General features: G+C 43.7%; 1 protein-coding gene across 6 annotated transcripts in view; it reads left to right on the forward strand.

The window, feature by feature from the left end:
* DEPDC5 (DEP domain containing 5, GATOR1 subcomplex subunit) overlaps positions 1-16,249 on the forward strand; it is a 168,179-nt gene that overhangs the window by 92,426 nt on the left and 59,504 nt on the right. For 4 of the 6 annotated variants that reach the window (XR_013263847.1, XM_077461520.1, XM_077461522.1 and 1 more), the window contains exons 22-26: positions 187-390; positions 7,849-7,984; positions 11,527-11,627; positions 11,715-11,774; positions 12,903-13,086. Coding sequence is in view for 5 of the 6 variants with exons in the window: in XM_077461520.1 (XP_077317646.1) it covers positions 187-390; positions 7,849-7,984; positions 11,527-11,627; positions 11,715-11,774; positions 12,903-13,086 (685 nt within the window). In the remaining variant the exon portion in view is untranslated. The remainder of the gene's footprint in view (positions 1-186; positions 391-7,848; positions 7,985-11,526; positions 11,628-11,714; positions 11,775-12,902; positions 13,087-16,249) is intronic. The other 2 variants (XM_077461521.1, XM_077461524.1) reach the window with 2 other exon arrangements.

The following is a 16,249-nucleotide window of genomic DNA, read 5'->3' on the forward strand; positions in this document are numbered from 1 at the left end:
CCTGATCACCCACGCTAAAGATATTAATATTTTATTGTTCACACATAAGTGGTAGCCACACTGTGAAGTTGTTTCTTTAATTAATCAGTGAAATAGAGGAACAGTAATGACTGGTATGAACAATATGCTCTATAATTGTATTGTTAAAACATGTCATGTAGTTGCGTATGTTTTTCTTTGTTGCAGATTTTCTGGAGCGAATGATGGAATCTCAACAGCGAGACTCTAGCGCACCTGGCAGGTTTCATGTGGGTAGCGCGGAATCAATGCTGCACTTCCGGCCTGGGGGATACCACCCCCAAAGGGCTCTCATCAACCCTTTTGCACCATCACGAATGCCAATGAAGCTTACATCAAATCGTAGAAGGTGGATGCACACATTTCCTGTGGGTAAGTCGTACTATTTTCTTTCTTTTTTTCTGTGAGTACAGAAAACAAGGGTAAAGGTCTTGTCTGTAAGGCAGTGTGTGTTATGGCAGGGGCAGTCCCTTTATCAGAATACAATAGCACAGCAGCGAAGATTGCTTCACTAACTTTGCTTGTGTTAGTACAGCGATTTTTCAGAAGTCTAAATGAAAAAAAACTGTGTGCGTGTGTACCTCGTTTAATTATTTGGACACTAAAAAGTTGCTCCTTTGTCATGGCAGGTAAACCTGTACCATGCACTAGCTTTTTAGTGTTTACTGTTGTGTCTAGTGGACTTTTTGTGTGTTTTTTTGTTTTGTTTTTTGTGTGTTGGTTTTTTTTTTTTCGCCCTGGTTCTTTGTTTATTTTTAGCTTTCCCAGCTCTTCTTTCTCAACCAACAAATGGCATTCCTTTGATGAAGCTCACTTCTTTAGCATCCCAGACACAGAGGATCATTTCAGAGGATCATCTTCAAAATGTTAAATTTGGTACAGCTAATTACCAGTCTGACATCCTGAATCTACTGGGCATGGGCTAAGCAGGCCATTAAACATCTCTGGTCCCTCCAGAGTTCTTTCCCATAACAGTTGTAACAGAACAATCCCCCCAGATCAACTGGTGGGGATTGTTTCTATCTATTTCTCTCTCATTCATTTCAGTGGGCCGTCCTACCTGTAGAAATGCAGGAAAAGAAGATGTTTGCCGATATGTAAGGGTGTCATTAAAAGTTACTGCCACTTTCACACGTCTGCAAAAGAGAAGCTTATTTTTCCTGTGGGTCAGAAACGTGCATGAATATACATTTAATCTGTCATCTGGGGTAACACAAGATGTGGACATATTTAGCATGCCAGGAAACAAGAAGGTACCTTGGTTTGTAGTTAAAACACAAGATCCTTTAGAGGAAAAGACATGCTCCCCAGCAGTCTCTGCAACCCAATCTCTCCACGGTCAAGGTGCAGACTATATTCTGGGCTAAAGCTTTTTCACCATTCAAATATAAGGATGCACTTGGTTGTTGTTTTTTTACTATTGTGATTGTAAAGACTGTATTATCTTCCTTTTTTTTCATTATTATTACAATACAAGATTTCTGTAGTGCCAACACTTTGCGCAGCACTTTTCAACATGAGGGCAGACAGTACAGTTACAATACTATTCAATACAGGAGGAATCAGAGGGCCCTGCTCGTTAAAGCTTACAATCTAGGAGGGAGGGTCAAGTGAGACAAAAGGTAATAACTGTGGGGGAGGAGCTGATGGAGAAAATGAAAATACAGTTGTTAGGTGTGGGTAGTATAGGTTTCCTTGAAGGGGGGGGGGTTATAGATAGTCTAAAAGCTAATAGAGTAGGCGATAATCAGACAGATTGAGGTAAGAAGTTCCATAGAATTGGAGAGGCCCTGGAAAAGTCCTGGAGGCGAACATGGGAGGGGTTGACGAGGGAGCTAGAGAGCAGGAGGTCTTGAGAGGAATGAAGAGAACGATTAGGTTGGTATTTTGAGACTAGGTTAGTGATGTAGCTGGGGACTAGTTGAGGATAGGTTTGTAAGTAGTTGTTAGTATTTTTTTGAATTCAATTTGTTGGGTCAGCAGAAGCCAGGGGAGGGATTCACCGAGGAGTAGCAGATACTGAGTGGTTGGTAAGGTGGATGAGTCTGGCAGCAACATTCATGATGGATTGAAGGGGCAATAGACTATGTATAGGTAAGCCAATGAGAAAGAACTTGCAGTAGTCAAGGTGAGAGATGACCAGGGAGTGAATTAAGAGCTTTGTTGTGTCATTGGTTAGAAGGGGTCGTATTTTGGAGATGTTGCCTTGGGTGAGATGGCAAGATTTGGACAATGATTAAACGTGGGGCTTAAAGGAGAGTTCAGAGTCCAGGACTATACCTTGACATGCAAGGAAGAGCTTGTAGTTGTGCCATTGAGTTTGACAGAGAGATCGGGGAAGGGGCATGTGGGGGAGGAAAAATTATAAGTTCAGTTTTGGATAGATTGAGTCTGAGGAAGTGGTGTGACATCCAGACTGATAGATCTGTTAGTAAATTAGTGATACGTGAGCAGAGGGAGGGAGTGAGCTGAGGGGTAGAGAAAAAGATTTGGGTGTCATCAGGGTAAAGATGGTATTGGAAGCCATGGAAGGCTATCAGCTGACCCAGGGAGGAAGAGTAAATTGAAAATAGGAGAGGTCCAAGAACAGAACCTTGGGGGACCCCAACAGAAAAAGGAAGAAGAGAGGAGGAAGTAGAATTGTAAGTAACACTACAAGGCACGGTTGGATAAGTAGGAAGAGAACCAGTGAAGAGTACAGTCACGGAGACCAAAGGCATGGAGTTTTTTGAGGAGGAGAGGATGCTCAACCGTATCAAAGGCAGCAGAAAAGTCCAGGAGTAGAAGTACAGAATAGTGTCCATAGCTTTCTAACTCCTTTTAGATACTAGTTTCTTGCACAACAAAACGGGTCCCCACCCTCTGTGTTCTTCTAAGGCCGCGTACACACGCGCGGACTGTTCGCCCAACTTTGTCCGTCCAACAGTTTCGGCAAACAGTCCGCTCAAACTTAGCATGGACGGACATGGCCACACACGACGGACGAACAGTTTGCTGAAACCGTGCGCGATGACGTGAACGGCACGTACGACGGGACGAAAAACACGACGTCCTATACACTGCATTATAGCTTTCAGCGTGAAAATCCTTTCTGAGCATGCGCGAGACTTAGTTGGCCGAACAAGCCTACACACGAGCGAACAGTCCGCTGAAACCTTGTTTCAGCGGACAGTTTTTCGGAATTTCCGTAAGACCTTGTTCGTCCAACTGTCCGCTGAAACTGTCCGCTGAAGCCCCACACACGAGCGGACTGTCCGCCCAAACACTGTTCAGCGGACAAGGTTGGGCGAACAGTCCGCCCGTGTGTACGCGGCCTAATATTCATTGTTGCCAAACTATGTATTGCCCCAACCTACAAGTCTCATCCCCTGGGGAGTTTATCCTAAGGAGGTCCTTGACTTCCATCTTTGTGGGAACTGAGCCTTTCTCTCTTTTTATTGTTTCTTCCCCCATGTTCTCATTAGGTGTCATTCACTAGTTGGATACATTCAGGCCAGTGGTTTATCTTTCTTCCCCTGTTCCAATTCCCTGTTCATGCTGCCAGGCAATCCACCAGATAAGGCAGTATCAAGAGTCAGCATCAACCGACTGAGGAGACTTGTTAGTGCAAAGTCCTTTGTCGAGTTTTGTAAGAACCTCTTAACCTTTACTTGTATTTTAATCTAAAAAGGAAAATGCGTTTGGTTGCATTTTACCAGTACTTGGATGTGATGGCTGTATTATTAATTTTTTCAGCTAACATTTTGACAAGTACAGAAAATACCTTCCAGAAATGCGGTGTCCTTTCACTTTCTATGAGTTAACAAGAAAGCATAAACACCCTTATTTTTCTTGTGTAAACTACTGATAGTGAATCTAAAATGAAATGGAGACAAACAAAGGCAGGCATGTTTGAAGTCCATTCTGTGTGACAACCATGGCTCCTTCGATTGATACAGTTGATAAATGAGTGACACAGGACAAAGAAACCGAAATTTAGCTTTTTGCAGGATTACCACGTGACATTAAAGTGTTTGTTACCCTAAAAAAAAAACAAAAAAAACACAGATCTTGTTAACCACTTGCTTACTGGGCACTTAAACCCCCCTCAGTCCCAGACCAATTTTCAGCTTTCAGCGCTGATGCACTTTGAATGACAATTGCGCGGTCATACAACACTGTACCCAAATGAAATTTTTATCATTTTTTTCCCACAAATAGAGCTTTCTTTTGGTGGTATTTAGTTACAGCTCGGAGTTTTATTTTTTGCTAAACAAACAAAAAAAGATGCAAAAAAAAAAAAAAAAAAAATCATGTTTTAATAGTTTGTTATAAAATTTTGCAAACGGGTCATTTTTCTCCTTCATTGAAGTGCGCTGATTAGGCGGCACTGATAGGCTGCATTGGTGGGCACTGATGGGCTGCATTGGTGGGCACTGATGGGCTGCATTGGTGGGCACTGATAGGCTGCACTGGTGGGCACTGATAGGCATAGTTAAGGCGGCACTAATAGGCACAGATAAGGCGGCACCGATGGGCACAGATAAGGCGGCACTGATGGGCAAAGATGGGCACAGATAAGATGGCACGGATGGGTGGCACGGATGGGTGGCACGGATGGGCACTGATAGGTACCACAGATAGATGGGACTGATGGGCACTGATAGGTGGCTCTGATAGGTGGCACTGCTGGGCACTGATGGGCGGCACTGCTGGGCACTGATGGGCGGCACTGGGGTGCAGCACCTGAGGCAGATTTTGGGTGGCACTGTGGGTGGCACTGCTGGGTGGCACTGTGGGTGGCACTGTGGGCACTGCTGGGTGGCACTGTGGGCACTGCTGGGTGGCACTGTGGGCACTATGGGCACTGCTGGGTGGCACTGACAGGGGGGCACTTACTTTATTTCAGGATGGCACTGCGGGTGGCAGGTGGGCACTGGCAGGGGGCAGGTGTCCTTTTAAATTGCTGGCCGTGATCGGGACTGATGTCCCGAACACGGCCGCCGGCGATCGGCTTTTTTTTTTTCTCCTCGCGCTGTCAGCGCGAGGAGGAATACTAGCCGATTACCGGCTCCGTTTTATCACATGATCAGCTGTCATTGGCTGACAGCTGATCACGTGATAAGGGGTCGGGATCGACCCCTTACACGGATCGGTGATCAGGCGAGTCTCACGGACTCGCCGATCACAGAGCGCGCCGCGCGCGCCCCTCAGGGGGCGCGCAGGCCGCTCGTAACCGGGACTACGTCAATAGACGTAGTCCCGAAAATGTGGGTCCGCGCTATTGCCGTCATTTTGCAATAGCGCGGATCCCAAGTGGTTAAAGCATGAATAACAGCACAGTGCTTGTACTGTGTCATCTGGCCCCTTCTATCACCTAAAAAACCTGACTGATCCTGCCTGGCTATACCCCTCCCCCTGTAAACTGACCACAGTTTATCATGGCCGCTGAGCCCTGACACTGTGGTGAGTTTGTGCGTCATCCGCAGCCCTGATCTGTCCTTCTCTGTCCCCCTCCCTCCATGCCTATCTGTTCTGTGTCAGTGTTCGCCCCCTCGCCTCCTGCTGCTGACATAACTACAAAATAAAACTCCCACCCCCTCTGTAACACGTTATGTGTCCTTATGAATGTGTTATATAAAAAAGCTGCCAATCTGTACCTATATCAGAGTGTCTCCCGATGCTCACATGACTACTCGGCTCTCTCTCTTCCCCGGCTGGTAGTCGGCTCTGCCCACTATAGTTGTCAGCCAGGCAGAGGAGAGAGCCGAGGAGTCACGTGAGCACCAGGAGATTCTCTGATATAGGTACAGATCAGCAGTTTTTTTTTATATAACCCAGGCACAGGAGCATATCATTATGTTACAGAGGGGATGGGAGGTTTTTATTGTACTAGGTTAACAACCACTTTAAGGGAAATGGGCATGAAAATGATGCAGCCACTCTATCTAAGGAGACCAGCAAACTACAATATACTGTATTATGCTTTGATTTTGAGTTTCGATACCAGATGATCATTGGTTTTCACTTTAAATTCTGCAAGCTCTGGTGCTCTGGTTTATATAGTGCCTTTAGATGTTCTATACATTGCTGTTTAGAGAGATCTGGCTTGGGTCTAACCTTCTTTGGTAGCTCACCCTATATTTAGGAACTAATTGGAATGTCCTAAATAAATAAGATTTTGTTCTTCAAAATTCAACACAGATTCATTCCAGTTTTTTCTTTTGCCTTAGTTTTGATTCATACTGATGCGATATAGGATCTGACTTGTGAGACCTCAAGTCGAATGACATGTGAAATTCAATATTTCCCTATGAGAGCTGTCCTAACTGATGCTACTCAAGTCTGTCAGACTTTAGAAAAGGTTCATGCACTACTTTGGTCCGACTTTGATATGACTTCATTGCCATAGAGTGTCACATCAAAGTCAGACTCCAAAGTTACACTGAAAGTTGCGCGCCTTTGGAGTCGGGTTAGTGTGAACCAAGCACTAGTGTTCAGAATACCTGTGTTCCCACCAACTTTTTTTTAATATTGCTGTCACGGAAGTTCTACTATTCTATATATTTTAAATAGCTCTCCTTGTTGCTCCTCGGTTTTTCTTCCTGTTACTGCTCTGTCACAAACTGAAAAGCTAATGCTAAAGTATTGGGGTGGGACATCTTAGTGTTCTGGTTCCTATTAGTGAGGCATGAACTTCCTATCTAATTGTTGAGCTTCCCATCCATCAGAATACAGGTTATTCGGTGAAATCAGGGATATAGACCAGCTTTTCTCCACCAGTATCCAGTGGAACTGTAGGGTTTTTCCAGAGGTTGCTTCTGGTTCCTTGAGCAGTGGTGGATTAATCTATGGCTCGATGGTGCCCCCATAATTCTCAGTCTGGTGTCACTTGACAGAGCCAGCAGTGTGGGACCAATGAAGCCTCTTGTCTCTCAGGTACTTACCCACTGACATATTATTATATATACATACATACATACATACACATGGCAGGGGGACATGGTTACTGTCTTAGGGGGGTCTGATCGAGGAAGAAGGAAGTCAATAATCCTTCCTTTTTCCTCCTCAGTCCCCCTGGGATTCTCTCTTCTCTCCCCAATTCACCAGCTCAGAGCTGGTGAATCAGGGAGGATGAATTCTGACACAGATCACCGGTGAAGTGCTGAGATCGCGCCTTCATAAACTGGCCAGTTTCTGTGCCAGTCAATGACCGCTTCTCTGTGTGTAAAGATTATCGGCAGAGAACATATTCTCTGCGAATCATCTCTATTTCATAAACCGTTAATGAACTAAGATCAGCGGCGACCCTTGGGATCACCACTGTTCAGTTTCATAAACGGACACCTAAATGCCCAAAAAATTGGGTATTTGTCCCATTGACAACTTATGTGAAATAACGATCAATGTAATAATTGCCACTATAAGAGGTCTCTTTTTTTCACTGACTACCAATGAAAGGGGTCTCTTTTTAACTGACCACCAAGTTTCAAAAACACTAGGCATGCCACATTGTTTATTATTTTATTTTTTATTATAACCACAACTTCATCCTATTGTACCATAAAGTGCAGATATAATATTTTTTAGCTGGGGTTTCCTAACACTGATAAATTATTTTTGAGAGTTTCTCCTTAAGCAAAAAGATTGAGAAGATCTGACATTGACCAAGTGCAAGTAAAAGATACAACATTCCAAAGCACAGAAGGGTGCAGTGGCTAAGCCTGGAAAGTAATTTTGTGAAAAACAAGTGGGAATTGTTCCATATTTGCTTCCCATCTAACTCATTAAATCCTATCCATCTTTTTTTTTTTTTTTTTTTTTTTTTGCATTTTTCCTCACATCCTTTAGGTCCCTCTGGGGAAGCAATACAAATACATCACCAAACTCGTCAGAACATTGCAGATCTACAGGGGAATGGCCAGAGAGAATTGGTGCATTCCTCAGCAGAGCTTCTTGAACTTGCTTACCAGGAAGCCACTGGCAGGTAATTGTCTTTAAGCAGTAAATGTTTCTTTTTACGTTAGCACCTTTTTATAACCACGCAACGCTAGAATTGTTTGTGGCTTAATCATTCATGCATGTAATAAACCTGTTCTTTTGGCAATTTGATGGTAATTTGGACACATGATGCAGTTGGGTAAAGACTGCACACTGCAGAATTACTTATTTATTCTAAGAAATGGATTGTGATTGGAGATTAATATTAGCCCTCTAATGACCGGCTTTTGTCAAAGGGGCATGCTGGAAAACCACATTTGATCAGCACTCACAACCAATATCTGCAAATGCTGATCAGTGTATTCTGGCAAAGTGGAATTCCCCAGTCAGAATACAATAGCAAAGTAAGGAGGTTGACGCACCCACATTTCTTATGTTAGTACCCCAATCTGTCCATTTTTTATGTTCAACCTGCTGGGTTGAATGACAAAAAAGCTTTGTGTGTACCAGGCTTAAAAGGGAAGTATGGGAATAATTTTTTTTTTCAAAATGATGTTTACCGAGGTGGCTACAGCATTGGTCCCCCTCTGGCTCTAAGACTGAGAACAAAGTGATTAAAAAATGCTCATTGCTCGGTTCTCGGAGTTCCCTGAGCAGAGAGATGGTGACCAGTAGGTTGAACGATAAAAAGATTACTCAATACCCTCATCCACACATTCAGAGTGCACGGAGGATCCTCCCGCTGTGCCTTTTTATTCTGACAGTGGTGGGGACTTCCCCACCACCAGAATACAATGATTAGCGCTGCCAGCTATAGCCGTCGGCACGTATCAAGCGGAAAATTTGTTATAGAGTGCATGTGCAGAAGTCAATCAACTGATCAACTTCTGTCCAACCACCCTGACTATAAATAGATCAAAATTTGGCTGATCCCTGCTGAAGTGGCCGAATTTCGATACACGAATAGCAGACTTTAGTTTTCTAACGCATATTCCAGAAAATGCACTCTTTTGAACTGACAATGCTTTAAAACACAAAATATATATCAGAAGTAGCTTTTAAATGGTACCCTGATTTTTCTATAAGATCGTCTAACCAAAATAATTTTTTTAAAGATGATATTTATTGATTCTCAAATGATACAAGTTCAAATACAGGAACAATAAAGCACTTGCAACCCTTCAGTGTCTGTGTCCTATGTAGCTCAAAGTGCACATCTATTACATATTGAAGTCCTGTTACACAATACAAAGTCAGAGCTTTCTTAAGTAAGTAAACATAAGGAAAACATGGTCTTTCAGGAACCCACCAGGGTTAAACAGTAAGAAGAGATTTGGTCCAAGAACCCCATACTTTTTTAAAGCTTTTTGGAGATCCCAGAGTAGTATATGTCAACAAGTAAAGCGGAAGGACTGGAATAATCAGTTGTTTCAACTCTGAGTGTTTGCAGAAGCGACCTCCAGGTGATTAAAATATTCCTTTAAACATAAAAGTGGAGTATACACAGCAGTATTTTGGTATGAGAGACAACTGGGAGGTCCTCCATCAGCCCTAACAGACAAACCTTGGAATACTTTAACATTCAGAGACCCATGGCCAATTCATAAAAAATTCACACATTTGCCACCAAAGTCTTTGTGTCCGGGGGAACAGCCAAAATGCATGAAATAGGTGTGCTTCTTGACCACATAGACCAAAGCATATGGGAGTTTGTCTAATCCCTGGGCCAGTGGTGTCGCTGGGGGGGAGGGGGGTGGGGGATGCGGGCCGGACCCGGGTGATAACACCCCCAGAGGGGTGACACCTGTGGGCAGCGGCACCACTAACACCGCACGGTCCGCAACCCCTAGACTGATCTGTGTCACTCCCTTGCTGGCTGACTCACGGAGCGGACCAACGCCGTTTCCCCCTCCTCTCTGTTTACATCTACACAGGAGGAGGAGGGAGTCTGAGGGACAGACCATGCTGTTCTGAGGTCTTTGTATAGTTTACTGTAATGGAGATGGATAATTGATGGAAGAGGGGGATAGTGGAGAGGGTGCGTCTGCACTGAGGGGGGTCTATACAGATAGAGGGGCTTCTGTACTAATGGATGGGGCTCTATACTGATGGAGGGGGTCTGTACTGAGGGACAAGGGTCTTTACTGCAGGAGGTACTTAGTGGGGGGGGGGGTCTGTACTTTGTGGGGGGGGGCTCTGTGCTTAATGGAGGACTATAGTTGGTGAAGGGGGGGTGACACCATGTTTTTCCGCATCGGGTGACACCAACGCTCATGACTCCACTGCCCTGGACTTTACATGCTTTGGGGCGTGTAATATTTGATGAAACAGCTTAAGGCTCACACTGGGGCGTTGCGGGCACGCGCGGTAAAGCGTCACTATATTTAGCGGCAAAGGTTTAACCCCCACTAGTGGCCAAAAAAGGGTTAAAAGCGGTGCTTTGCAGGCGGGTTTGCAGCACCGCCCCATTGTTTTCTATGGGAAGGGACGCTTTAGGAACGGTAAATACACCGCTCCTACAGCACTCCAAAGATGCGGCTTGCAGGACTTTTTTGACTGTCCTACAAGCGGACCGCTCCAGTGTGAAAGCCTCCGGGGCTTTCACACTGGAGAGACAGCAGCGGCTGTTTCAGGGCGCTTTGCAGGCGCTATTTTTAGCGCTGTAGCGCATGCAAAGCACCCCAGTCTGAAAGGGGCCTAAGTTGTATAAGCCTATCCTTAGGAGAAATTACCGACATCATATATGTTTCATTAAAGTTCTCGTAATCTTAACCAAAATTGACTTGAATTTAGTACACACAGCTATTGTGCTTACTGAACTACAAACATAACTTTTATACAGCAGTAATTCTATAGTGTATATAGAGTGACTCTGGTTTGTCCATAAATACAAAAAGTCCAATGCGCTCCATACAGCAATGAGACCCAATCATAGGGAGGTGCTATGGTGAAATGTCAAATGGAGCTGCTGCCTGAGGAAAAAAGGCTTTCTGTTGGTGACTATAAAGTGTACTGTCTGTTTATTTGAACATGGTTGCTGGTAATATCTCAGATTGAACTTGTGTTTTATGTTGATCACACGTACTAATTGAAAACGCATAATACCTGTGTTTTTAATTCATTTTTATGTTTGAGTAACAGCTGTACGTTTGAAAATTGTTTGCTGCATTTACACCTGTAATTGGGGATGAGCTCCGGTGTGTTTGCATACTCCATGTGCAGAGCCTGCCAGGAAGTCGACGCAGCGCTGCGCTAATCACAGGCAGTGAGACATTTCCTGATCTCTGCAGCCACGCATCGGGACAATGTCTCACTGCCTGTGATTAGCAGAGCGCTGCGCTGACTTCCTGGCGGCTCTGCACATGGAGTATGCGAACACACCGGCGCTCATCCTTACCTGGAATAATACAACAAGGCAAATACCGTAATGCCAAAGTATAAAGTACACAATGAACCCTCTTGGCAGTTACAACGTATAACAAATAACACATAGTAACAGTGGATAGTCTCAGAGATGGGGGGCATTTACATTTTTTTAATGCTGTGAGTACAGCATTCTTTTTCTTTATGTTTTTGTATTTTGTTCAGACATGGAGGTCCTCGCACAGCATTGGACAGCACCTCATATGGAAGCACTGAAGAGTATTCTGGTAACCCCAGCATGAATGGACAGAGGAGCCACAGTGCAGGTAATACCACTGAGACAGGACTTTTACATTACTGCTGACTGTTTTAATATGAATTTATTTAATGCCAGTCCTGTTCTCTCACTACAGTTACTAACCACAAAGAGAGAGAATTCCCTGATGAGAGCTTACTCTGCTGCCCTGAACCTAGTGAGTGGGGAGGTTTACCTAACAGTAAAACATGGGAGTATATTTAATACCATAGCGCAGCCAGTCACAAGCCCTGAATTGTAAAGACTAGTGCTCAAGAATCACTTATGTATTACCTGCAATCTAAGTAATTCCTTTTAGTACCTTTTGTCTGTTACAGGCAAAAAGGCGAAAGAAGCGTCTGACTGGTTCTACTTTTGCTATGCACTAGTTCTTAGAAATCAGGCTTTTTTTTATGTCTTGCCTTTTAACCCCTTAACTGTTTTCGAAATACTGTTTAATGTTTTAGTAATTAATCAGTAGCTGGCATACAAGTACCTAATATAATATTTTTTCTAAACATATGAATCTAGTTAATACAGTTTGATGTATAATATTTCATTTTGAGATGTCTCTTGATATTCATGTTAAGTGCTGATGGGAAATGTGTTCATGGAGGAGTACAGAAATTGTGTTGAATCCACTGTCCTTTTCATACAAATATATGAAGATGTCATTGTTCTGATTTAATATATACAGTATTAATATTTGATGTTTAACCAGCTATCCTGATGTCATCTCCTATCTTCACTATGTATGTGCACATCTTTTGTCTTGCATTACTTCACCTTGCTTGCATGTCTTATTGTGACTCACAACTCACAACCCTCGAAATTAAATAATTTATTTCAATTTTGTGATCGAATTAAATCAATAAGAGTATGATGTTGATCAAGAGCAAATGTTTCCCAATGCATGATGGGGTGGAATGTATATCAGGCATGGCAATGTTAACCTGCTCTCTTTTTCTTCCTTTTCTCTCCCAATGTTTCTGATTGCCTCCACTTGTTTTGCATACACTTTCACACCCTACCACCCAACATTTTTCCTTTTCCACAAAATTTTCAATAATTCCCAATTTTCAATTGTCCCCATGTACTCACGTTTTATGATCCCTTCTCCACAATTAAATTTGTGTGCATTGCTTTCTTGTTTTTTTGTTTCTTGGTCCTTTGATTCTCATCTAATCCCCTAATCCCCAAATTGCTATCGCACTCCCATTATTTTTTATCCATGGTTTTATGTCAATCACACTTCCTAATCCTGCTCACTATCACTTTCCACACATACATGGTGGTCTCTGGGCAGTTTTGATGCTGTCTGCTCCCCCCATAGTGCCTGGCTTCTGCTGCACAGTTGGGGTGGATTGGAAATCTCTCACCACCCCTGCCTGTCTACCACTCACCACCGACTACTTCCCGGACAGGCAGAGCCTGCAAAATGATTATACAGAGGGCTGCTATGACCTACTGCCAGAGGCTGACCTGGACAGGTGAGACTATTGAAAAGAAAAAATATGTTCAGCAGTAATTACCATTATAAAGTTTATTCTGCTGTTTATTGTAACCTAGCAAGATTTAAGTGACATACAGCTTGGCTATTTACTTGTGTAACAATTACAGATGCATTTCAAAAAATTAGAATATCATCATCAAAGTAATTTATTTCAGTAATTCAATTCAAAAAGTGAAACTTGTATATTATATTTATTACACACAGATTGATTATATTTCAAGCATTTATTTCTTATAATTTTGATGATTATGGCAGGTAGTGAAAACCCAAAATTCAGTATATCAGAAAATTAGAATATTACATAAGACCAATAAAAAAAATAGGGATTTTTAATACAGGAATGCTGGCTTACTGAAAAGTATGCCCATGTAAAATATAGTATGCACTCAGTACTTGGTCGGGGCTCCTTTTGCATAAATTACTGCATCAATGCAGCGTGGTGTGGAGGCGATCAGCCTGTGGCACTGCTGAGGTGTTATGAAAGTCCAGGTTGCTTTGATAGTGGCCTTCAGTTCATCTGCATTGTTGGGTAGGGTGTCTCTCATGTTTCTCTTGACAATAGCCCACAGATTCTCTATGGGATTTAGGTCAGACGAGTTTGCTGGCCAATCAAGCACAGCGATAACATAATCATTAAACCAGGTATTGCCACTTTTGGCTGTGTGGGTAGGTGTCAAGTCCTGCTGGAAAATGAAATCGGCATCTCCATAAAGTTGATCAGCAGAGGGAAGCATGAAATGCTCTAGAATTTCCTGGTAGAGGGCTGAGCTGATTTATTTAATCATACATCATGGGACACAGCCATAGTAATTCCTATGTCTGTTATAGTCCACCTTCAGGGCCTGGACACTGGCACACCCTAAACAGGAAGTTGCCTCCCTGTATAACCCCTCCCATACCAGGAGCATCTCAGTTTTTTTCGCCAGTGTCTCAAACTGGTGGCCCTCCAGCTGTTGGGAAACTACAAGTCCCACGAGGCATTGCAAGGCTGACAGTTACAAGATGACTCCAACAGGCAGAGGGATGATGAGACTTGTAGTTTCTCAACAGCTGGAGGGCCGCCAGTTTGAGACCCCTGGTCTAAAGTGTTGGTCACGAGTGAAGATGTGCTGTGCTGAGCTGCACTGAAGCAAACGTTACTGGGGCTAGCTATGCAGCCGGATCTATTCAACGTGTCTTTTAGGCCAAATTGAATGGCGCGGCATTGGCTTCCTCCAACGCGGGAGTGCGTTTTAAAAATAAAAACTCCATTTGTGCGGTCTGTAAAATTGTCAGAGAGACATAAGAGCAAAGAGGAGCATGAAAGAGGTTTTGGCGACACAGGCATTTCCTATTTGACACATTTACTTTATTTTCTCACATCAGGGGACACAGAGCCATAGTAATAACTATGTGGGTTATATCGGCGTATCAGGTGCTGGACGCTGGCGTGCTCCTTAAGGCATGAAATTCCCCCATATAACCCCTCCCATTACTGGGAGTCCTCCGTTTTTTCACCAGTGCCTAAGGTGTTGGGCACATGTAAGGATGTGTATACTGACCTCCACGGGCAGTAATCCTTTGATGAGAGCCAGCCACCCTGACCGGATCCATTCTGATGTCTCTGTAATGGACTAAATGAATGGTACCCAGGCTTCACCATCCGAAGACACGAGGTTTTGCTTCCGAATGCTTTTAAAGCTGGGCCCTGGGATCCAGTACTTTTTTGTAGTAAAGCCAATGAAAAGTTTACTGGCAGGGTCTTCTCGCAGGTCCAGGATTGCGGGATTACCTGAGTGTACCACTGTTCCTGAAGGTTTCCTTTCAAGGTCTTGGAGCCTACCGTGAAGGGCGAAGATTGTGTTTTTTTTATTTTTATCTCAGATAAACCCTGCTGCGAGGAAAGGTAGGGGAGATTTTCTCGGGAATCTCTCCTTCCATGTATTGTGTTGTCATGTCATGTCTATGTGTCACCACTGGAGGCTGTATTGAGCACTCACCATTCTGATGCTGGAAACAGCAGAAGCTCCACTCTCCTCTCCGTTCAAGCCAGCTCAAACCCTCAGGTATGAAGGGGGGTTCTGATCACTTCCTGGGCCCACAGATTGGCGTTTTTGAGCCTTTTAATGCCTCTTTTTCTTTAAAAAAAAAAGAAACATTTTTTTGGGCAGGTCGCGGCCGCTTGTCAGGCGGAGGATTTATCCCCCCCCCCCGCCGCTGCCCGCCATGATGCCAGCACTCGCACGCTTCCCTGTTGAAAGTGGAAGGGGGGGGCGTTTTCACACGGGGGCGTGGCTAAATGGCGTCAGACGCTGGCCACATGTGGAGGAAGTAATTTAAGCTATACAGGAAAAGCTGCAGTCTGGCGGTGGAGGGACAGAGCAGAGTGGTTGCTGGTCAGGTTTAGTGACACAGGCATTTCCACTGTTGACAACATTGTACTGTATAGCTAGGACTAATAGCAGCTTTTGTACTGTACTATAGCCTAGCAAGTGTAACATTCTTTTGCTGGTACTGCCTCTGCTTTGTACTGTAAGATATGAGTGACAAATGGACCAGAATCTCCTCTAAGGGTTCTAAGGGGTTAATGGTATACAACAAACTAAAAACACTTGCAAAAGAATGTCATCCTTCACTGAGAGGTAAAAAGAAAAATATGGCCAGTCAGATGAGCCGTCAAGGGTAGAACACTTCTGCCCCTGTGTATTTCATACAAACAGGTTTTTTCTTCTACCATTTAAAAGATTCTTGCTATGATGTCTCTCCATAGTAGGACTAAACATAGCAGATTCCCATCTAGTCCTCTGGGCCCTTTTGTTGAGGTGCAAAAGGCTGGGGATCAGGTAGATCTTCCCAAATATTGGAAGATACCTATTTTTCCTCTTTCTGAGTATCCTAACAGGGAGGGAATAGCCGCACAAGTCTACTCCCTTACTTAACCCTTTTGTTGCCTGCAGCACAGGCTCTTGAGGTATCTACCTCTAATAGGGTTCATTTGAACCTCCCCCACCTATGTTACATGTTTTTCCTATTCATGCATAGCTATGTATTCTAATGGGAACATTTCTATGAAAGAAATGGGGGGTTCCAGCTATTAATGCTGCAATCACCTCAGTGAGCAGAGTCTCACATGTTCAGTGGATAATGCACTGATGTTAAAG

Source organism: Lithobates pipiens, unplaced genomic scaffold, assembly GCF_037356315.1.
Source record: "Lithobates pipiens isolate NorthernLeopardFrog02 unplaced genomic scaffold, aLitPip1_a1.2 Scaffold_3, whole genome shotgun sequence".
NCBI lineage: Eukaryota > Metazoa > Chordata > Amphibia > Anura > Ranidae > Lithobates > Lithobates pipiens.